Here is a 23,783-nt window from a genome sequence, read left to right as displayed (position 1 = left end):
GAATAAATAAAATTTATTAGTTATAGCCATAACGTTTACGCTTAGCATGATGCCTAACAATTTTTTTTTTTAATTTAATTTGCATTTTCTCTTACGGCCGCAAGACGGCACGAAATACAAGATGGCCGCGTCCATGAGCAAAATGTTACGCAGAATGTGAGACCGCCCGTGAGTTTAGATGAAACCGGAATGGTGCTCCTTAATTTTGCTTGCACAATTGTCGAACTTTGTTAAAGCAGCGTATAAGAATCAGGACAAATTAGTTAATTTCTTTTGTATTTATTCTGCTTACTCCGGTGACCTCCGTGAGAGGATTATCGCCGGCCGGCGATGTCTGCTGAGGAATTGCAAGCTGTAAGTAGCGTTGCTCAAATAGATTGTCACCACTGGGGCAAGGAGACAGACTCGTGACGTTTTACTATTACAGGAAGAGGTAGAGGTTCTGCTTTCTATATATGATGGTGACGATAACTTTAAGAAGCTATCCAATGCGGTGTTCCAGTACAAAGTGAGTAACCTCTCTGTTTATACATATTGCCGTTTTGTCGTTCTTGTAAATTATTTTGCTTTCTTTTTCGTACCTCTGAAACTGCAGATTGGCGATCATGGTACCCACAAGTCATTTCTCATTGAAATAAGTTGGCCTGAGAAGTATCCAAACGTGCCTCCAATTTTTAACATGGACACCTTCTACAACAAACACATGTAAGTTAGCTTCATTCAGAGCTAATGAATGTCGATGCCCGCGTTTGAACTGGACGTACCTTAAAAATTTTTGTGACACGCTATGATTTCCATATTGCCGATCTAATTTGTAGGGTGTTTGGCTCTCAACCATGCCTCATTCAAAATTCGTTTCACATCAGCTGTAATGCTTACGTTATCCTACGTTTTTTGCAGAATTCGTGAGGTCAAGGAAGGAGTTGTAGCAGCACTGAAAGAACAGGTAAGTCTTAGATGCATTAAAAAAGAAATTGTAGTGCAGCTGTCTCGTTTTCTTTTTTCTTCTCCATCTTCTTTTGTCCTTTCTTTCTACTTCGAGTGCACCAAAAAATTGCCGCAATTGCACTTAATGTAACGGTAGTGTTGCGAATAAGCTGTTATTTGAACTTTTTGACTTATCGGACAGTTCTATTAAGAGCTCATCTTAATGGAGCCCTCTAGTGTACAGCCGTTTTTAATAGTGGTAGAGTTAGATACCAATACTGCTGGAGGCGAAAGAATGCTTTTGTTCACTCGCTTATGTGTGCTACTGGATATGGTATGTCGCGGTGGCCGTGTTTTCGAATAGCCACTCTGACTGTGACCAAACTGTTGCACTGTTTGATGCCCAACGAAGGCTCGTGTATTTGCACGTATTATTTCATGTTACAGCTCTTCCACTGTTCATTCTGTCATTGCACTCAACCACAGTGGAGAGTTGCTAGTGGAAAGCTCACTAAATCACGTAACACAAAAGAAGAGGAACACACAGACACACTTGCGCTTTCCACTAGCAAGTATGCCATATCTAATCACCTAAACTTCAACTTTTTTTAGCACAGTTGAGTAAAAATAGGCTTCTGAGTTTACCTTCTTTACCCCTGCTGTCTCCTTCTCTCTAGTCAGAGTTGGAACTGGGGACACCTATGACGTACACACTTCTTGAATGGATCAAGGAGCACGCAGAGGAGCTCACAGATAAACAGCCAGAGGTGGTAGCAGCTACAGAAGCCGAGGAAGAACAGCCAAAGGTTGTTTCATCTTTGTCACTTTTATCCTGTACATAGTGTGCATAGTGCATATTTTACTTGCTCCCATGCCTGCTGTGGTGGCTCAGTGGCAGTGACGTTCTGTTGCTTTGCATGAGGTCACAGGTTTGGTTATCAGCTGTGGTGGCCGCATTCTGGTCATGGCAGAATTCGAAAACCCTTGTGTACTGTGCCTTAGGTGCATGTTAAAAAACTGCGAGTGGTCAAAATTAATCTGGAGCCCTGTGAAACGGTGCCCCTCATAGTCCCTGCATTGGTTTGGATGTTAAACTACACCTATTATTTATTTATTTATTTATTTATTTATTTATTTATTTATTTATTTATTTATTTATTTATTGTGTTTTGAAAACATCCAGTACACTTGAGAGGAAATGGCAAGCGAGGCACAAGCTGGCAACTGCCACTGGGAGGGGTGCTATGCCTGCCTATTCTTTATTTATTTATTTATTTAGTACATACTGCAGACCTTCCGGTCCAAGCAGAGGGGCAATATAATGCATACAAACAAAAGAGAACAAATTAGGAACAAGCAAATACAAATTTACACAATTTTTAGTCGCACTGTATCTGTAAACTGTCGTTCCAGTCTGATACTGTTCTAGGAAAAAAAGAAAGTTTAAGCGTGTCATTTCCAGCATAATAGGGTGTTAGCGAGTCCGGATGATGCTGTCTTGTGTGCTGTGTTATTGCAGGCGTTATGTAAGTCGATGGTTAAATTTCAAGCCTGTTGTTGAGAAGAAGGGAAAGGAATTCAAGCCGTAGCAGCTTTCGGCAAGATTCAAGAGTGGGTACGGAATTTTCTGTCGTAATTTTAGAGGGAGAGTCCAGTCTTGCGAATTTATTAAATATAAACCTAACTGCCTTTGTTTGTATTTTTTCAAGACGCACAATATTTGATTTAGTGTAAGGATCCCATGATATACATGCATATTCTAACCTTGGTCTAATAAATGTAAAATAACACAGTAATTTCACATTAGGAGGGGCATGTTTCAGTTTGTGTCTTAGGAAACAGTTTGCGGAAAGCAGAAGAACAAATATCATTAATGTGCATGTTCCATGACAATGTGGAAGTCAAAGTAACACCTAAATATTTGTAATTGTTAATTTCACGCAGAGCTGAAGAACCTAGCATATAGGAAAAAGTTAGTGTCTTTTTTTTTTACTAGTAATGCGAAGAAATATGGATTTATCAGCGTTAATAAACATACCTCATTCATTACACCACTTCAATATGTTATTTAAGTTCTTTTCGAGGACAGGCTGATCATTCTGACAAGTTATATCACTGTACAAAATACAATCATCGGCAAACAGTCTAATTTGCACACCAGGAGTTATGGTTTTAGCAATGTCATTTATATACATTAAAAACAGTAAAGGCCCCAAGACACTACGTTGGGGCACCCCTGATGTGACTGGGAGAGTGGCCGAGCTATGTTCGCTTATTGTAACGTACTGAGTGCGTTTGCTCTGGTAAGCAATAATCCAGTTTATGAAAATTCAGAAAGGAGGAGACAGAAACATAGAAATGGAAGATGGGAAGAAAGAAAGCAGCAAAGAACAAGATGACAGATCTTAAAGAGTAAAGCAGACCAATGATAAAAAATTAAAGTATGGCCAACCACTACAGGTCACGCTACTAGAAGAAGGTTAAAAATGAGAAAAAATAATGCCTGAGGTAATGTCATTCGGAAACAAATTGATATAAGCTACAAACGGGAGCTTAAGCTTATTTTTTCTGTAAAAGTAAGCAGAGCACAATGAGCTTGATTGCGACGAGACGCAAAACCACTAGAGCACAAACATTTATTTAGTGTCATACACCACTGGCAGGGGTGTAGCAAGGGGGGGGGGGGTCTTATGGGGCTTCATCCCCCCCTCCCCGAAATTTTTTTCGTGCTGTCCATGCACAGCTGACCAAAGCCAGCCCCGGCGCCGGAAATCATTCTGGATTTTGTCTAGAACGCCTTTTTCGTGCTTGAAAAGCCATTACACTGCTAAAATTACAAACTCAGGCTGGATTTCACGGCAACGCCCATGCACTGGGAGTCGCCTAATGCAAGCAGCCCCATCCGAGCGCAAAGTTTCAAGGATGTTTTGATGGTGAACGGGCTCGCCGGGGCATCTCGCGGAGGCCACGTAATCTACACTCTATCATGAAATCTACGGAGCGCGTGGATGTCAATTCCGAAACTTTATAGATATAAAGTTCTCATAAACTTTTGATGTGAAAGGTGCATTGACATTTCCAAACGTGTGCTTAAGATTTTCAATTGCGGAACTTTGTAAGTTTAATGTTCCCAAAATATTTGACGCCAAATGTGCATTAACATTTCCAAAGTCGTACATCGGGCCGCACAATGAGACAAGCCAAGTCAACACACTGTCAGACAAGTTGACAAAGCCTGCAGCAAGGCCCGATGAGACGAAGCGTTGTGGTGGTTCATTCGTGCCGTCATGTCACATAAAAAAATATCAATGTTTTTTTTTCACCTGCGCCAAAGCATCCAGTGAAGACACTAAAGCCAGCCAAGGTAACTACGTTCTTATTTATTTTTTCTACTTTGACTTTTAATCGCGAGGACACATTGAGACTCTTCAATTTTTTTGTTCTCGCTCCACTACCACCGGGCTGCCCGAGCCAGCCAGAGCGCATGCGTTTTTCTCGTGTTGCCCCGACCTCCGCGCGGCGCATTTTGGTGCGCGTTCGGTTTTCTCTGGCCGAGTGCATTTTCGCCTGGCAGAGTTTTGGACGCTTTCTAGCTAGCAGACGAAAAAAAGAAACAATGGTCGCTCACCGCCATCACTGTGGGGACTCGACGGATTGCACCACGTTCGCTTGAGCGCAACCTCTGCAGAAAGTCTTGTCTCGTCGGTGTAGGATACCGAGCAGTATGAGCATGGTTCTTGGTGGACCAAGCGTCTCGTCTTTCCTTCGATATTCTTTTAGAAGCCACATTAGTTGCCCAAAGTAGGCATTCGAGTGTGACCAACATTCTTTCCTTTGCGTATTTTTTTCATTATTGTGCCCCCGCCCCACAAGAGGAAAAAAAGAAAATGTTGTTGCGGCGCAGCGAATTGTCCCATGGTGAAAGTTCTATTTTGTTACTTCTTTTGCTGTAAGTAATGGGCCATGGGACGCTTCAGCTGCCGGATACTCTTATTATATTATTGCGATGGCAATTATATGGACACTCTAGGCGCATTCCTGCCATCGCCGTCACCCTCATGTTCCGCATGAAGTCCATGGGGGATGACATCGTGACCACGCGCCGCATGCTGTATGTGCGAGTGAAAGCGTGTGGGGAGTAGGGGAGAGTGGGTGAGCCGACGATGGTGGCTCAGTTTTGTGTACACAAGGGAGAAAAGCGAGGAGCAAGCGCGCCGCCTTCCGTCGCGCGCGATACATCAGAGGGAGTGGATGGAATGGGGGCGGGATCTAGGATTCTGTGAGTCTGTGATTGCGCAACATTTATTTGTCTTGTTTGACCCATTATGTACCGTGACTTTTTCTTAAATACGCTGATTTATTGTAGACCTATACGTATGTTTAGATATCTTGTTACGAGGTATTGTGTATGCGTGCAGTGAACTTTGTTTCCACTGGCACTTTTTTGCCCTTTATCAAGCAGTATCTTCGCATTTGTATATTCCATTGTATCTTCGCATTTATAATGTACCAGGGCGAGTCAAATGAAAGTGAGCCCAGCCACTCCGCGCAATTATGGTTCTGTTCATTATCTGCAAGGCCTGCGCGTAGCACACAGGCATCTTTCATTTACAAAAGTGACACGCCGGTGTGAGGATAAATGGTCTTTAATGCTCTCATACACTGGGTTGAACATGGTTGCGTGACGTAATGGGCGCTGCAGAAGTTGAGCAGCGTGGTGCCGTGAGGTTTTTGACAGCTGAAGGTGTTTCCCAAAAACAAATTAGTCACCGTGTACATTTGTACACCATGTACGGCTGCCGTGTACATTGAACATTGCCTTTCATTGGCCACTGTGAAGCGTTAGAACAAATAGTTCAAAGAAGGACGTGAAAGTTGCAAAGACGATCCCAGACCGGGCCAAAGCCATCGTGCAATTACCCCTAACAAAATTGCAAAGGTTGATGAGCTGATGACAGAAGAACAGAAGATAAGCATCGATGAACTGGCAGAGTGTGTGAACCTCAGTCACGGCTCGGTTCTCCGTCCACGCCATAATTCATGAACATCTCAGTTATCGGCTCTTGTGTGTGCAGTGGATGTCCATGATTTTGAACCACCGCCAGAATACGGAGAAGTTTGGCCCTGCCTTTACTCATCTGACCCGGTTATGACAATAAGGGTGAGGATTTCTTGATTGCAATTGTGATCGGAGACGAACTATCATCCCACTACTACGAGCCTGAAACACGACGGCAAAGCTTACAATGGAAACATTCGAATCCACCACCCCCAAAGAAAGCAAAGGCCGTCATTTCCGCCGGAAAGGTGTTGACTCTTATTTTTCAATCGTCAGGGGCCATTACTGATAGAATTTGTTAAATCTTGAGAGACTATCAATTGTTTCCAATATTGTGGAACGCCGGATCGGCTGCGTGTCGCAATCAAGAACAAACTGCGGGAAAAATTGAAGAATGGGGTCATCTTGTTCCACAACAACGCCCGTCCCCATGTCATTGATGTGGTTAATACAAAACTGGCAAAGTTCAAGCGGGAAACGCTGCAACATCCGCCATACAGCTCTGACCTGTCGTCTTGCCACTTCCACATTTTGGGGCAACCGAAAAAACAGCTCAAGGGAACCAGATTCGTCTCGGACGATAATGTGAAAGTCAGTTGCAGAAGTTTTGAAGCAGCAACCAAAGGAGCTTTATTAGACGGAAATTACGCGACTCCTTAGTCAATGGGAAAAATGTCTAAATGCTCATGGAGGCTACTTTTAAATAAAGTACCACGTTTGTCATATATTCGCATTGGTTCACTTTCATTTGACTCGCCCTCGTATATTCTCAGAACTCCTGATTTTTATACGTGCTATCTGTTGCGACTATAATTTTGGTACAATTACTCACGATATACGACCGGTGACAGCTGCTCCTGCGTAATACATTGGAACAAATGACAGCGTCATTGAGATTTTTCACTGGCCGTTGAATATGTACAAGAATGTAAACAAGGATCTTGAATGACAAAGTTTTATTAACATATTTGTCCTCAACTTGTTCATTTCATGGCCTTTACATTTTTTATATCAGCGACATGCACTGCTTTGCTGGTTTCAAACTGATGTAGTTCTAAAGTTCGTGTGATATTTTCTTTACTTATTAAATAGACAAAAACATGGAAGCATTGACATCAGTTATGTTGGGCACAATTTTTTGCACATACGAGTATAATATTTTATGAAAAAATACACATTTTACTTCTATTTACAGTGCGTAGCGTTCAAGAATTCGTTTGCAGCATTTTTGGCAACAGCAATGCAGTTATTATTCATGTATTTGATCCCTAGGCAAACTGTTTAAGAGGAAGCTTTAGCTCGGGCCCAACTCCGACGCGGCCTATTCAGATACATGTAAAACGAAGAAACGCTTTTTTGAGATAACTCCTGAATCGCTTTTAATTAAATTTGTTGCATTTGAGAGAGTAATTTAAATTCTAGTCTTTGTTGGAAACGGAACTTCGATTTTAGGCCTGAACATTGTTTAAAATATTTTGAAAAATTCGAAACTTCGAAAAAAAAAAGAAGCACGAAGTTTAGAAATTAATAGCTCTGCATCAAGAACAGATATCGGGGTTCTGTAAACGGCACCCATTACACCATTTAAAGCGGACAAATTCGATATGTCTATTTGTATCTTACGTGAATTGGTTATGTTATGTACAAGGGTTCCGCAAAAGCCGTATTTCCATAATACTTAATTTTTTTTTAGACTCATGTGTAACACATCAATTTTGTCCGCTGTAGATATACTATTATGTGCAATTCACAGAATTGTGATATCAATTTTCATTGCTGATATACAGAGTTGTAAACTTCATTGTTCCGATTTCTGAAAATTTTAGATTTTTGCCACTTTCAATAAAATATTGACAACGTAAACCGAAAATTCGAAACAAACAGTCACTAAAATTTGTTTTTCTTTTAAATGCAACAAACCTCATCAAATTTGGTGCAGTGGTTGCCGAGAAAAACGAATTCTCCTTCTACATGTATTTAGATGGGAGCATCCGACCTAATGTTTCCTCTTAGGAGGAGGCCAAGCTGCAGCGTGAGCCCCCCCCCAAACGAAATTTCTGGCTACGCCACTGACCACTGGCCAAGGAAATAATATTCCCTCTCTAATGACATTTGCTGCACAATGAAAGTGGGACACTCCATATCACATGCTGAAGTGTCGCAGCAATCATAAGCCATACATGACGAACTGTCCACACGTCCTTGTCAGCGTAAACACCTATCAGCCAATCCACTTACTGCCATGCATTGCTGGCACAACAAGTTCAGTGACACTAAGCGCATTTCATCTGCTATGAGCCGTGAGAGCACCTAGTTGTGTTCACTACATCTAGTAATAAAGAAGACATTTCAAAGCAAAGCTGTTAGCCTCTAGTTGGTCATGATTTTTCATGTCTGCATGTGCAGTGCTCGCAATAAATGTCGTCTGATCCCGGAGAGAGTGAAAAGAAGCAGGAAGCGCACAGTGTGCTGCTTTCCAAGAGGCATCACATGATGCCATCAGGTGACATCATGACTTGGCAAAGACATCATCGCATGATGTTGCATTCGATGTGATGACATCATCAGGTGACATCATCACATAACGAAGCCATTATTCTTGTATATTCTAATTACAGTCCAAAGCTATCATGTCTGCAGCATGTGTGTAAGTCATACTTTACAAATTTTCTGATGCAAGTTACTTTGGGAAATTCGATCAGTTCAATAACGCGCTTGGCGGAGGACATGATGATGATGTGTGAGAGAATGATGATGTGTGCTGCACTTATGCACATGTGCATGCGTGCGTGATGTATGTATGCACACAATGTATCTGACCTTGATGCCTGGGCACTCTGCCCATTGCATCTGTCGCACAGTGTGTGCTGCAGCCGTAATCAACATTATGGCTAGCAGTGCCCAAAAACGTGACTGCCATCTAGCGGCCGCGGCCACTCAGACAGACTTCAAATGGCAGCTGGAAAAGGGCTTTGTCTTTTAGTTTCCGTATAATAAAAATATCTTTTCTCGTATATTCGTATTACAATCGGACCCTAACATGTCTGCAGCTTGTGTGTAGCACATACTATACGAATGCTGTGACACAATTTACTTCAAAAAATTGAATTAGTTCAACAAGGCGCTTACACTAGGCGAAGGGCCTAGAGGAATGAGCATGTATGCTGCACTTTGCAGATGTGTGTGCGCACATGATGTATGTCACTTATGGTAGTGATGCTTGTTTAACATCAGACGTGCCTGTCTAACATCAGATGTGCTTGTCTAACGTCAGCAACAGCTTTACTGTACATCCACTTTCACAGGGTGGAATGGAGGCGAATTGAATTTTAGCAATCCTACTGTTATTCATACAAATCCAGTGCAGTATTTTTTTCTTTTTCTGTGCATTTGAAAACATAAAAATCACGTTTACTGATAAGTCTCATAAAGCTTCACTCTGTACAAGGGTGCTGTTTGTGTCATGACTGTAACAAGCATGCATCTCACCCAACATCAGTCTGCATACGTAGCTTTCCTGTCCACCAGACAGCCTGACTAAAGGTGAACCATGTATAAATAATCAAGGTTATTGGAACCATCACAATACTTGTTTATCATTTTGTTATGTCACTGAATTCTCGGCATGAGTGTAGCCTGCAGAAATGCATAAGCACCTAGGTGCAGAACTATTTTAGTGGGCCTTTCAGCACGCATCTTAGAAGTTTGATTGCTGCAGTCACTTTCATGCAAAAAAGCCTCAACACTGCTGTATTTGTTTTTCAGGAGCCACAGATCTCGCCCAAGAAGGAATTGAAGCAACCCAAGCTTAGCAAAAACCAGAAACGCAAGCTGGCTGGCCGGGTACTTCCCACTGGAGAGCTTCCCAGGGGTCATGACTGGGTCGACGTTGTTAAACACCTCACACAGACTGGATCAGCTGCATCATAACCAAGCCCTTTGATTAGAAAACTACCCTAATTGAGATAAAGCAATGCTCTTGTGAACCTTCTAATATAACTCACAGCCCTGGAGACAGGTAGTAAAGTCAGGGTGTATGATTCATTTTAACTGGAGGTAACAAAGAAAAGAAAGTAAGAAAAAGAAGCAAATGTCCTTTATATTGGTGAGGCCATGATACCAGTCTTAAACTTGGTGCAATTCTGAATTACAGATGGCGTGGACCCTAAAGAAACACATTGATAGGGAACATTACAGTGCACTCGTGAGAAAGAAATGAGAGAGTCCACTGTGAATCAAAAGGTATGGGATTTATGGCTGAATGTTACGATATGCAAAGTGCCCAAAAATGAGCTTTTGGAGGAGTGCTTCAATCTGCTTTGGCTGGCCGATTCTCTTGGTGTTCTCATATATGTTATACATCTACACTGTGGTGAGCAGCCTCATTGTGCCTATGGTGGCTTCTACCAATTAGGCATACAGCACAGTCTACTTATAACAATAAGCAAGTCGGAAAATCTGATTTCTATAATGGTACATCATTGTTTCCAGTCTTATTAAAAGCTGTCAAAGTATGATGTGGCAGAAAAGCCCACCATTAAAACCAGTTACTGTAAGTGGACTGTGTTGTACAATTTAAGCTGGCATCATTACAGTATTGCATCCTCGTATTCTTCACTGCATATGAAGCATACTAGTTGATGGCTACATGTCTCACCATTACCAACAGCAGCAGCCAAATTTGTACACTGCTCATACATGTTCTTGTGTAATTTGAACTTAACCGATCAACTAAAGGAGTCTTGACATGAAACTGAAACCAAGTTGTTCTCATGCTTGTGTACGCTGGTTCCGTCCAGTAGGTAACAATATCACCTATTTCCTTAAGCAAAGATAATTCCCTTTTAAAGAATGTGCGAGGGCTTGCTCATAGAGCTGAACCACCACACTGCAGTATCGTGCAGCATATTAGCGTGCAGGACACCGTGGAATTGAGCAAATTTCTGTGAAAAAGGTATGAAAAAAAGATATGGTAGTCCACGTGCTTCACTGTATACAGAAATGTGGCACAGCAAATCAGATCTGTGGAAGCCTTCAAGGTGGAGAAAAGTACACGAAAGGGAAAAATTGGCATCCACCCAAATTGTAGCCCAAAGCTAGAAAGGAAACCCATACAGATTTCTCAGAAAAAAAAGGCTCGCAGTTGAAGAAAAATTTGTCCTGGTCTGGGATGAATTTGATTTGCCACATTCAGTGTCCCAGTGCCTCGAGTTGTACAATTAATTTGCCCTCGCTCTGTGATTGGCTAACCTCCTGGTTAGCTTCGATAGTAGAGCGACCGCGCTGGATAGTCATTGGTTCCGGGTTTGAGTCCTGGGCCAGGACGAATTTTTCTTCAACTACAAGACTTTGTTTCTCTGAAGCTCATATGGGTTTCTTTTGTAGCGTGTAGAGTAGCAGGCCAGAGCAAGTTATAGCTCAGGCCGACCTCTCTGCCTTTCTGTAAATAAATTTCTCTCTCTCTATTTCTTGCTACAATTCGGGTGGATGCCAATTTTTTCCTTTCAGAAATATGGCACCTGCAACTTTAACTCACGAGTGCCTCAAGACCCGACAGCTGTGTCATTGAGGCTGCTGTGTTGTGACACATTAAACTCTGTCCTCCCAGTCATAAAGTTTTCGCTTTATTATGCTTTATCTGCCTTTATTAGAATAAGTTTCCATGCAGTCATATTCTTGCATTGCCATTTGGATTGTTGCAGTTACAGTGAAATATTTTGCTGAAAACCGTGAACTTGAAAATTTGCAAAGTCATTTGAAGCCAAAAGGATGAAGTTTAGACAAACCCATGTACTACCCATAATTCCCATGCTGACTAGACTGCTGTGCTTACAACTGTTATAGACACTAGCACCAAATTTTCCCGTAGTATATATTGTAGGAAACTATGTTCCCAGCAGCCAAAGCTGATGTTCCGCATAGCACCAGACAATTTAGGAGAACGGTAAAGTGGGGAGATTGTGTCTTCTTTGACCCTTGATGCTGTAGAAATAATAATCAGAAAATTAATTTCACCATTTCAGTAATGCACAAGTTTTTAAAAGGGGGGTAGGGGGAGCTAGTGTTGCACAATTTTCAAGTTGCACATTTGTTGAGTGATTGACATATGCCTAATGCTACAGTTGGGAGTTGCACTGGATGCTATGTCAGACCAAAGTGAAAGTATAACTAAAAGTGATTGATCTGGACTTTGGCACTAACCTTCCCACAGACCTTGTGTCCTGCACGTCTTAAGCCCTGATAGTACCTAAAGATATGTTACATTTTAAACCATGTATTTTTATTACAGTTGAGCTTAACAGAAGCATGTCAGGACTCCTTTATGTTAACAGAGTTTGTCTGCAAAGCACCTTGTGTGCCAGGTTTCTGGGTTTTTGCATGGTCATCTTGACCATTATGTGTTAACTTTTCACACCTTGGTATGAACTTGCAATACTAAGAATAATTAAATATGTATAGGAGATCGCCATGGCATGTCTAGAAACTAAAAACATGGACATCATTTTTTTTTTCGCTTCTTATAAAAACCAAAAGTTGGAGGATATAGTTTTTATAACCATTTGCACTTGATATATTTATAATCTAGTGCTTTTTAAATTGAATATCTGTAATTTGTCAAAGGTTTTCTGATGTCACAGTGATGAAATTAGTATGCTCTTACTGAGATGAGCAAGCGAAGCACAAGAATTTTTTATGCTGCATGTTGCAGTTGTTGCTGGCTTTTTAAATGAATGGCACAGTCGTTAAAACTGTAAACAACCAGAAACTCGGCAGTCTGAAACAAAACTTTATTTTTGATGCAATACCAACAGCACACTTTTCGTGGCTTTTGCCGCACAGCTTGGCTGTGAAAATGTACAGAATTAAAGAAATATTTACTCATTATTCAACAGTGTTGTCTTTCTATGATGCTCTAGAATATGTAAAGCTATAAGCTAGCTTAGAATGTAAATGACATTGCCTAAGGGTTCTACTCAGCATATTTAGTTACAAATAATCATTCAAAGTAAAAAACAATGTCATTCTCAGACACAAAGTGAATCGCCAGACAGACATTGGAATGAGCACTACAAATTCACAATGGGCATAGTGGAATTAGTGAGCAGCATTGCAGCTAAGAAATGCTGGTTTGTGCAGTAAGAAATAGTTCTTTTGCAGGCCCTACATGCAGAACACAAACCAGGAACATGCCAGCCACACTTGTAACGTCTTTCAAACACATTTCAGGCACTTCAACAGCTACTGAACAGAAGCCTCAGTAACGGCAGGAAGGGAACAATCAGAGGATCAGTATTTAGCACTGGTGAGCATGGCTGACACAGTTGGGCAGGAACTAATATACACGGATTTTTCAGACGGTAATGTACAACGGACCAAGCCCACCGCAACATTCTCGATGTGGTCCAAACAATAACACTAGAACAAACACATGCGCTGGCTTCAGAACCAGGCCACAGCATTCTTCCGGTAGGCTTGATACCACACCGCGAAGAGCACAGCAGCGATTGTCAGTGCTCCCTTCCAGGTGCCGGTGGCAGCGACCAGCGCACCTGCAAAGCGCGCACAGCGCCACAGCCTTCCGCGGTTTCGTAAGGTTGCGACGGGTCGCACATGTTCGTCGCGTTGTCTGGTGCTAGCCAACTCGGCTTGCAGCTCCGATGGCGGGTGCTCTTCGAGCAGCTGTCGGGCCTGGACGATGAGTTTCTCGAAAGGTAGGTCGCCTTCCACTAGACGCGACAGATAGCTGTGAACAGGCGCTAAGTCGCAGTCCAGTGCTAGAATCTCGTCGCGGGCGTACAGAACGACTGCGGCTGAAAGGTAGATGGGCATCCAGGGGTGACTGGACAGGAACAGATCAAAGAGTCGCACCACGGTGTCGTAGTCAGCAAGCACGTGGCCGAACCATGTGATTACCCAACTGAGGCAGAACATAATTCCAACCTGAGCCCGGTCCAGAAAGTCCCGAAGTTCGGGGCATTCGTGACCAAGAATGGGGTAGATGTGCTCGAGCATGTCTGCTGTGCGTGCCATTGTCTTGTCCATAAAACGACGCAGATTCGTGCACGAGAGACGATCGACCAAGAGGAAACCCACTTCCTCGCCCAGAACCAGCAGGATGGTGACGCAGATGTCGTGGTAGCCTTGGTAGTAGTGCAGTTCAGGGTTTTTCATCAGAACGCGCATGATCATAAACACGAGTCGGTCCTGGAGTGCTATGCGCTGCGCTTCCGCGATACTAGGCGGAAAGCGCTTGAGCGAGCGCTTGACGTCGAGAACCACTTGCGAGTAGTAGGCATGCTGTTCGATCTCGGCGAGCGACGGTCGGGGTGAAGTCTCATACACGTTGACGCCGCCGATGCGAGGCCAGACGAGACGCCGGTAGTCGTCGCAGATCAGGCCCCGTTCCTCCACAGCAGCCATCTTCAGGCCCACCGTGCTGCCGTCGGCGAGCGCGCGTTCGATCATGCGGCGCTTTCGGGACAACAGCACCCAGTCGACGCCGTCGTCGTCATCACGCTTGACCTCTGCAACCTTGTCTTCAATTGTCTCGGCTTCGCTCTGGTATGCTCGCTCGTGCTCCGGCACGTCGTCCGGTGCTCCCATGTCGGACACCTGATCAAATCCAGTTTCTGATAGGACTTTGATCTCTTTCGACGACGGCGTACGTTCACCCAGCCGTTCCTCCTGTCGCTCGGCGATGCAGACGCCGCTGCTCATGCCTGTTGGAAGGCACGACACGTCGCTTCAGTGCTCGGAATAGCTATAATAATAATGCGGTATACTTCCGGGTGCGCTGTTTTCCTCAAACAAAACTACGAAGCTACAGGAATGAGGTCTCAACCGAAGGAGAAGCGGCGAACACGACGAACACAGACGAACGCAGGGAAACATACACAATGTTAACGACCTAACACATGCACCTCGCGAGGTTTAGCCAAATAATGCCTAGGTTTAGCCATTTTAAGGTTTGGGCATTTTCGCGCAGTTGTCACAAGCGTCTGTGTCTAATAGATTTAGAGCAAAAAATATTGGCGCACTTTAGTTGTTGGGGTAACTAAAAATTAAATAGAGCTGCCTAAAGACAGGTGACGCGGAACCAGAAATTTAGAACCTTCAGTACAACCGCGATTGACATCAAAAAAAGCGTCATTTAACGACGCCTCGTAGCGGGAGAACGTTGCAAAACAGATAAAACAAAGACCGCCTCATCTCTGCCGCTGCGCAGCACATTTGCAAAGACAAAAATGGCGCAAGGAAAGCTGAAGGTGAAAGCGTCAGTCCCCAAAAATGCAAGACGACCAGCGGCCCAGTCCAATCTGCGGGGCGTATCGAAATGTAAGAAGCTGTCCACATTTTGTGCATGCATGCTCTAAACCCCAGCTCTCTTGACAACAATAGCGTTGACAACAATCGTTTTCCATCATTATTGCAGCTCGCACTGTGCCTAAAAAAGCCAAAGCAATCACGGCAAAGCAACAGGTTAAAGTGGTAAGCATTTTAATATGAACATGTCTTTTTTCTATTGGCGCGAAGTGGCTGGTTGAAGGCCCGCGTGTTTTTTGGCGCGTCCTCGCCACGGCGCCGTTGTAGTGGTCACCATCTGTTGCCTGGTGGCGGTAGCGCTGCAATCGAGTTACGATCGTGTCGTCTGCTAGTATCTATGGGCCATGGCAGCGCGCGTAACGTATACAGCGAATCTCTGTTAACAGGAAAAATAGTGACGGACGTATGCAAGAAATACAGCGCTCACTGACTTGAACGCGATACTCGGGGCGCATGGCTGCCGGCGCTTTTTGCTCCTTTGGATGGTCGCATATGCAGATGAAAGCGTATAGCTTTTTTGGCGCATTGTGACAGAATTTGCTCACCTAGCGATCACTCATCGCCCAGGTTGTCATGCCATTCGAGTATGGTGTTTCATTAGCTGAGTATTATACATCAGGGTTTTTATTTGTTCGTTGAACTTTCTCGTAACTAAAGAAGGTCAGTCGCAGTTCTCACAACATCGTGGGCACACACCGACGGTTACACAATTATTAGGCAAGCAAGAAAACGGTTTCTAAAACTGGCGCGGGCGCACGGCACGTTCGGTTACCCAAGCACCACCGCAGCACGTATTTTATTCGTGCGAAAGCTAGATTGTTAACATTCCTTCGAAATAAGTAAATAAATAACTGCCGTATTTGTGCATTGCTGCTAGCACAAATGGCCTACTTTCGTGTTATTCTCGACCATGCATAATATTCTTTCGTCCTCACTGGCGCAGCGATTCTCTAAATCTAACTAAAACATACAATTGGTAAAGCGCGAACTTCTTACATTAGAAACAGAACTTCCATTTATAGTACTTGCAAAATTTTCTCTTTATTCCTTTACTATACCTTGGGGGGGGGGGGGGGGAGCCGCAAGCGTCAGCTTGCGGCTCCGCATCAAACTATTAGAGAATTTTAGAATAGGGGCCCCCCCCCCAAAAAATAGCGTCGAAGCCATTGCGCATGCGCGAGTCGCGAACTGCGTTTGGGTTTTGTGTTGGTAACGCTATTTCACCGATTTAGCGGCAGCCCAAATAGCGGCCCCAAAACATGTGAGTTTCTCACTACATTAACTCTATGCCCCAAAAGCTTTGCGTCAGCAAACATGGCGGCACCCATCGAAGCGACGGCTCCATGGAGGAAGGAGACTCGATGGCTCTAACCTAGCACCAAACTGGGTTCGATTCGTGGTACGCGCGAAGTTCGCAAGCTAGGAGAAGTGACTGCGGTTACCGCTTTCTCTCAACTAGCGTGTGTTATGAAGATTGGTTCATTAGACGCCGGTGATGCCGAATTCGATTGTGGATCTTATGGCTCGTAGGCCTAACACGGCTAAGCTTAGCTGGTGAAGGCGCGTAACGTTGGTTTGCTCAAAACTAAGCCCAACTAATTGTTTGCTGCTTACAGAATAACCTCTAAATTTTAATTAAACGCGAATACAACTAGTCAAAATTGCTATTCTTATCACAAAATCGTATATTTTATTTATTTATTTTATTTTATTTCTAAAAGCTTTCCTTTGACGCCGTAGTGGCGCTGTCAGCGCAAACGCTATCCGCAAACGCAAAGCCCTAAAACTCTTCACTCCTGCGTGCCCCCACGCTAACACCCGCAAAGCTCTTTGGGGCCCCTATTCTAAAACTCCCTATATATAACGAAAAGTCGCTAAGCGATCATGATGCTTACTTGTTCGAAATTTTGTATTTTTTAACGATGTAATTGCTCCTATAGACGTAAAGTTACTTCTCGCGTTGGTGAGTCAGGGGCCGGAATGTAAAAAGGAAGAACAATCTCGATTTTCTTAAACGTTATCGGATCATTACATTGTCCTAAAGCTGCAGATCTGACGCACCTGCAGGTCGCTCACTAACAATGCTCTTCGGTATGTCTTTGAATGTTGCGCCACAGCTTATTTATTTATTTATTGGTACTGCAGTCACGAAGGATAATTTTAGCAGGGGGATGCAGAACAAGCAGTTGTGAACAATGGCAAGTAGATTATCTGCATGTACGAATTGGTCTTGTGCTGACCAGAAAGATAGACGTAATTAAAGGGACCCTGAAACGATTTTGACGATTTTCTACAAACGTACTCAATCGTTAGAGTAGGTCCTTCTGATCATTAATTGACACATCTAAGTGCTCCGCGTAAAGAGTCTAATTTATTATAAGGTTTTAAAAATGCAGATCGCTGCCGATCGCAGCATACTGCTTGGCGGAATTTCAAGTCATATGGGTAGGGGCTACCCATATGGCGGAAATCGCCCATATGACATCAGTGGGGCGAGCTGTCCGATTGGCTGACCAGGGCGCGTGATCGATAATTTTTTCCAACTTTATGGTAAACAAATTATGTTTGTAATTGTTGGAATGTTAGTTAATTTGTTTTTATAAACAAGGTAACCTAAAGAGAATGCACAAGAACAATTTTTCAGTACACTTAAGCACTTCGGGCACACAGCAACTGTCGTCTGCTTGTGTTACAACGTGCTCCGTCTTTGACGAGAGCTCCACAGTGTTGCAAATGGGTTGCAAGCCCCAAGGGTAGCGTTGGCCTGGCGGCCTGGGGCACAACTGGAAGCATCCGAAGGTCCTGGCAGAGCATGAGTCGACTCCCAGCAGAACAACTTGTTTATTCTAGCATCGCAAAAGAGCGGCCGGTCAGGTCGACCGAAGTGGAGAGACAGGAGACCACGTTACTCGACGTTAGACATCGGAGCCTCTCTCGGCGTCCGGGGCAGCTGCTTTTAACTCTCGGAGTCGAGGGCAAGAAGGAACGGCTTGCGAGAGGCGCCCGTGACGGCGGGGCACGGACACGCTGAGAGACACGTTGAGACAAGAAGTGACGCATCCGCCGGTCCGGCGCCGGTCAGACCTCCTCGCTTCACAGTTGGGGAGCTCCTCTCCCCAGCTGCCGCGCTTTGACAAGCGTGGGCACCAACATGCACACACACTCACACACACACACGAAGACACGTGGCATTGAAACATGCCTGGACGCGCTTGGCAGGAAGCGTTACGGCAGCGCTTAACGGGCCAAAATGTCCGCCGCTTTGAATGAAGCCCCGGCGTCCGTTGCATCCGAGCCGGCTATACCGCGCGTCGTAGGCGAAACGTAACAGCAGTCAGTGTCGGTCGGTCTTTTCGCGAGCGCTATGATTCGGCTTTGTTGCATTGTGGACTGCAAACGTAGCGACTGGCAATATGTCAAGCTGCGACATCGTGTCCTTCTGCAAGCCAGTAGACGAGCGGACTGGCTGCAGCGCATTGGACAGCCGCTATCCGATGGACGCCTGGATTTGCACGATTGCGGCCGTCACTTTACACCGGAAGATTACTAACGCAATAGCGTTTCGCGCGTCCGGTATTAGGGTAAACGTAAGCGCAAGGGGACAGGACCTGGCCGTGTCCCCTTGCCTGTAGTTTCAGGGTATGAACAGAAGCGCAAATGTGAATGGTCTGCAGGGTGCAGCCACCTGGTGGCATAGAGCCCAACCACACACAGTAGCAGTAACAAAATGTATTCTTCTGTGCTGCCGGTGTAAATTTTTCGCGGGAGTGTAATCGTTAACACGTTGTTTTTGTATATGTTTAAAATGTTTTACACTTGGTTGGAGCAATATTAGCTCTTTCTTTGGCTGGTTAAGCCCTACGCCAACGGGTGGCTGCTGGACCGTGGAGACCGATCAGGCAGCTCACGTACGTCTGCGCTAAAGTTCCTTCATCAGCTTGAGTTTATGCCTCCACCGTTGCGTCGAAACGTTCAGCTAGTGTGTGATTACCGGAATACCAGACACGTTCGGCGCCACGACAGAATGCTCGCAATGTACGCTGCTTCAATAGCTCTCGCTTTGGGTCGACAGCCAAGCGGCTAGCGGAGACATTTCGCGCGGGTGGAGGCGGGCTCTAAAACAACCGGAAGTGGACGATGTGACGTCGCATCGTGACGCAAAACCACTGAAGGCGGAGCTTAGCCCCGTTCGCTCGGTGCACGAGTTGAGGAGAAAAAGAATGACTAGGGAGGAGGGTAACTTGTAATCGCTTGTAGCTCCATTAATACGTAACGCTTCGTTTAAATTGTGGTGCGAATGTTCTACTTAAGTTGTACTCTACGCGTCTGTAAAATTTGTCCGAACCGTTTCAAGGGCCCTTTAAGAAAAGAAAAAGACAAAGATAATCGTTTGAACAGCGCAAATAGAGCAAGAAATAGAATAAAGTAATGCACTACACGATTAATATCTGTATTAAACTATGTATGTAAAGAAAAAGTTGCTAATGACTGCACTGTCATAGTGGTGTTATTAAGCTGATTCTACTCGAGTGTTGCGGGAAAAAAACATGAGTACTCGAATGCGTTGTTACGAGCGCAAAAGGTGCTGACTAAATCATTCTACCTGGTGATGTAGCTCAATGGAGGCGCATGTATCCTCCTCGGGATAAAATGGACTGACTGCGTAGCTAGTCGTTCATGCATTGTGACTGTAAAGTGGTGGACGGGAACAGAGAAGGACGGGTGTCATTTTCACAGGCCACCCACCGATATTATTTAGTGCAGCACCAAATAGTACGTCTATCGGTGAGTGGCCTCTTATAGCTATAGCATCGTTGATAGCATAGCGCCCATCCTTGTCTGTTTTGTGTGCAGTCGTCTGAGCGGAACGGACAGTACACTTCAAGCTACAAACGGTTTTCCTTTACTCTTGTCTCGTCTCGCGCACCGTTGAGGTGCGACTCCTGCAACGCCGGTGGCGGCGCTCCTCGTCACGAAAGTGCTGCGGTGTCGTTGTGAAGCGCCTGGTAGCTTGGGCGCTGTCTCTGTCGCGCAGCACTCGCTTGCTGTGTCGCGCCAACGGTGCCAACATGTTCGTTAGAACACCGTGGGAGGAACTTCAGCGCGACGGTGAACCTTGATGTCGCTTTCGATGGTTCGTTGCTCAGGCGAAACTGCCCATTTACGTTCGCAGGCTCTCGAGAAAACGATCCGAAAGAACATCGAGCAGGAGCTTCGATCGCGGGCCACCAGCGAAGGCAAGCCGTTCGCGACCACCACAGGGGCCACCCCGAGCAGCTCCGCAGCCGGCAAGAAGAAACGCGGCAAGAAGGGCAAGAAATAAATGCGGGCGACCTGCGGGTTGGCACGTGGTGCACGCATCAAAAGCGCGACTGAGTACATCGTTCTTATAACAGCGCCCGCCTGTGAAGCGGAATGTGCTGAGCTCGCGCCCTGGTGACACTGGGAACCCCGCAGCACTGCACTCTAAAAACGGTTGCACCCTTTGAGGTGTACATTTGCCACGGAACAAGAATCGTCATCTGTCTTGCTTGCGTTTCCATTCTTGAAAACGCTGCGCTCGTTACTTTCCTGTCGGGAATGCTATGTCATGCTGATAACGCGCATGCCGTTCGTTACTGGGAAGTACCGGGCTCGCAGCGTTAAAGAAAGGAAATGCAGCCAAGACAGATGTGTGGTAAGGTACGACCCAAAGGGTGTAATTTTGTTTAAGAGTGTAGTGCACTGGGCAGTACGCCGTAAGGAAGCAACAACATTAGGGGGGAGGGAGAGAAGAGCGATAATGGTGATTGTCAGTAGTCTGTGATCGTTGAAAGTTGCTTATGGCGGTCATACAAACCTTGGCTAATTAAACTAACTCTTCATGCTGTTAATCAAATCAACACCTTGCCGTCACTGGATTAGAAGCGCTACAAGGAAAAGAGCGCAGCGGCTCGCCAGACCATACGTGAGCGTTTCAGGCACTGTATTATATGTCCGCAGCTTGGAACTCGCCCTGGTGGCGTAGTGGCTATGACGTTGCCCTACTATAAGCCCGAAGATGCGGGATCTAATCCCGGCCACGCCCGTGTACCGTGAATTGGGTGCTGGTTAATGAACCACAGGTGGTCAAAAATTTTCTCCGGAGTCCCTAGCTGCGACTTGCCTCATAATCGTTTTGGGCACGTCGAACCCCAGAATATAATTAATACATTAGATAGAGGAAATAGGAGCCAAACTATGGTGAAATAAGGCGAGCGCCTGGCCAGTGCCCTGCGCACTATCTACATTGCGGATCTGCAACTTTTCAGGGCCGCATGTGCAGTGCTTGACAATTGTTTCGAAGCCACCGCGCGCGTACGCGTGCGCTTGTAGAACTTTCCGGGGATTATTGATTATCGCGCGCTTCGGCTCTCGAGCGCCAGGAAGATTACGGTGTATCTGCCAGGAGACACGCCCACCGCTCTCGTAACTCGCGGTATACGGCGGCGAAGCTTTTGGCGGGGGCTGTTCGTGGCCGGTAATCAATCAAGTTTGACGATCTCGGATCAAATTCTATACCGTGTAGACTCGTGTGCAGTGGCGAAGGTGTAATTAACTTATAACGGCGGTCAGAGGTGCCGGGCCCCCCGCGCTTAGACACCAGTTTGCCCTTGTTAAGTTTGTAAGGTGCGTACCTCAGCAAGGCTGTACCTGTGAGGTGCTAGGGAATTCTGAAAACTGCGGTGGCACGATGCTCCGCACTCTAAAATAATTTAATATTTCAAATTGGCCGCCCTACACCCACCCACTTTATTGAAGGAAAGTCCTGGGTGCGGCCCTCAGCCTCAGTGCACTATTTAAGGAACGTTTCCTTAGTATAGTAAACAAAGATAACCGCTTTAAGCACTGGGTTTCCAAGCGGTAGACTGCTCGTAAACGGTAAGCACCTGTCCATGCCAAAAGTGAAGTGCCCGTCATGCGGCCACAAAGCACTCGCGAAAGCTTTCGGATGAAATAAATACCCTTTAGAGGGAGCTCGTCCCTCATGGTGCGAATGCACGAGAGAGAGAGATTGAACGTTAGACGGGGACACGCTGGGATTATTTGGCAAGATATACTATAAAACCTGAACAAGAAATGCGTGCAGTGACACGCCGATGCCATTGAAATCACCCAAGCACTTTCACTGCGTCTTGTCAAAATACTTGGGGCTACGCAAAGTAGCTTGCACATGCAATTAATAGTACGCCGTAATTTCGTCTAGTGGCAACGGTATGAGCGAGGGCAGCTGCATGCAGCGTGGAACGCATACACATCCTAAGTTTAGCTCGAATTGTAACCAGCTGGCGCTTAACGCCGACGTCATCAGCTCCGAACTGCTGCCTCCAAAACAATTGTCGTTAGGCGTGCATCAGGCAGGTACGAAATAGTATACATATACTACAATACAAAATTAAATTATGGGGTTTTACGTGCCAAAACGGCTTTCTGATTATGAGGCACGCCGTAGTGGGGTACTCCGGAAATTTGGGCCACCTGGGGTTCTTTAACGTGCACCTAAATCTAAGCACACGGGTGTTCTCGCATTTTGCCCCCATCGAACAGGGACAACTAGTGAAAAGCGAGGCTACTAGTGTGGTTGCCTCACAGATTAAAAAGAAAAAAAAAGAAAGAATAGGACCTGTGACGAGTGGCGGCATTTCAACGAACTACGTTATTTAATCAGATAATTAACGAAGCTTTAGTACTGGGTCATTACACGCGAAATGTCCCAGACCTCAAAAGTGACCATCGGCGACTATGTTTGAAAAAATTGCGCTTGTCAATTGGTGATTGTGTGAATGAGGTTTCACTGACATATTCTTCTTGAAAAAAAAAAATTGTTTTATATGACATAGTTATGCTAACGTATATTTATTTATCTGGAAGGCCTCAACGCTTAACTTGAGTCTGAAAACCGCCAGAAAATGAGTTTTCCCCAAATTTGGAAGTAATTTCCTGAAAAATTGATTTCATAGTCGAACGTTATCTTTGGCATAACTATGGCAACGGTAAAAAAAAATGGCACGATCATATTGTAGCTGAAACGCTAACGTTGTTTAGACAAAAAAGAAGTTCTGAAAGCACAATTTTTTGTTTGTTGCTGAGCCAATTAAACGCGGAAAATTCATAAATGTGGTCACCTATGACGTCACATGAAGGAACCACGCCAGGAGAATATCCTAAAATAACATTTGCCATTGTATCTAGTTTAACACTTGATTAAAAAAAATACCCTCAATCTTGCTTCCAACCAACTTTACCTTCCAACCAACTTTTGCTTCTTTGCGGAAACTTCAAGAAGCGCTTACGACACCCAAAAAATTCTTTTCGAGAAAAGTACTTCGGTGAAACCTAATTCACGCAGTCACCAACTACCCCAATCTTCCCGAGAAAATGGGCGATAGTCACTTTTGGAGCCTGGGACGTTTCTCGTGCAATAATCCTTTGTTAATTGTTGAGCTTAGAACAT

General features: G+C 44.9%; 3 protein-coding genes across 4 annotated transcripts; 2 read left to right on the top strand and 1 right to left on the bottom strand.

The window, feature by feature from the left end:
• The first annotated feature begins 116 nt into the window (after positions 1–116).
• Positions 117–12,871, top strand: LOC142575254 (RWD domain-containing protein 4). 2 transcript variants are annotated; one of them, XM_075684449.1, is made up of 7 exons: positions 117–354; positions 428–508; positions 596–705; positions 901–946; positions 1,605–1,733; positions 6,003–6,088; positions 9,752–9,878. In XM_075684449.1, the coding sequence occupies exons 1-6, from the start codon at positions 331–333 to the stop codon at positions 6,078–6,080; spliced, it is 468 nt and encodes a 155-aa protein (XP_075540564.1). In that variant the 5' UTR covers positions 117–330; the 3' UTR covers positions 6,081–6,088; positions 9,752–9,878. The 2 variants fall into 2 exon arrangements, with proteins under 2 accessions (XP_075540564.1, XP_075540563.1); XM_075684448.1 differs by lacking the exon at positions 6,003–6,088 and having other exon boundaries at positions 9,752–12,871.
• On the bottom strand, positions 12,754–14,894 carry LOC142575252 (TBC1 domain family member 20). Its single transcript, XM_075684446.1, has one exon. The coding sequence runs from the start codon at positions 14,702–14,704 to the stop codon at positions 13,427–13,429; it is 1,278 nt and encodes a 425-aa protein (XP_075540561.1). The 5' UTR covers positions 14,705–14,894; the 3' UTR covers positions 12,754–13,426.
• A 245-nt stretch (positions 14,895–15,139) lies between these two features.
• On the top strand, positions 15,140–20,679 carry LOC142575255 (uncharacterized). The gene is made up of 3 exons (XM_075684450.1): positions 15,140–15,322; positions 15,420–15,475; positions 20,484–20,679. Exons 1-3 carry the CDS (start codon positions 15,232–15,234, stop codon positions 20,631–20,633), a joined length of 297 nt encoding a protein of 98 aa, XP_075540565.1. The 5' UTR covers positions 15,140–15,231; the 3' UTR covers positions 20,634–20,679.
• Positions 20,680–23,783: the final 3,104 nt, after the last annotated feature.

This window comes from Dermacentor variabilis, chromosome 3 (assembly GCF_050947875.1).
Source record: "Dermacentor variabilis isolate Ectoservices chromosome 3, ASM5094787v1, whole genome shotgun sequence".
Classification (NCBI taxonomy): domain Eukaryota; kingdom Metazoa; phylum Arthropoda; class Arachnida; order Ixodida; family Ixodidae; genus Dermacentor; species Dermacentor variabilis.
This window is presented reverse-complemented; position numbering and strand designations above follow the sequence as displayed.

Excerpts from the sequence above, each read along its gene's own strand:
- LOC142575254 (XM_075684448.1), top strand. The coding sequence starts at position 331 with ATGTCTGCTGAGGAATTGCAAGCT. Across the intron at positions 355-427 it reads CTGCTGAGGAATTGCAAGCT|GAAGAGGTAGAGGTTCTGCT; the intron begins GTAAGTAGCGTT and ends TTACTATTACAG. Across the intron at positions 706-900 it reads ACCTTCTACAACAAACACAT|AATTCGTGAGGTCAAGGAAG; the intron begins GTAAGTTAGCTT and ends CGTTTTTTGCAG.
- LOC142575252 (XM_075684446.1), bottom strand. The coding sequence starts at position 14,704 with ATGAGCAGCGGCGTCTGCATCGCCGAGCGACAGGAGGAACGGCTGGGT.
- LOC142575255 (XM_075684450.1), top strand. The coding sequence starts at position 15,232 with ATGGCGCAAGGAAAGCTGAAGGTGAAAGCGTCAGTCCCCAAAAATGCA. Across the intron at positions 15,323-15,419 it reads TCTGCGGGGCGTATCGAAAT|CTCGCACTGTGCCTAAAAAA; the intron begins GTAAGAAGCTGT and ends TCATTATTGCAG. Across the intron at positions 15,476-20,483 it reads CAAAGCAACAGGTTAAAGTG|GCTCTCGAGAAAACGATCCG; the intron begins GTAAGCATTTTA and ends TTACGTTCGCAG.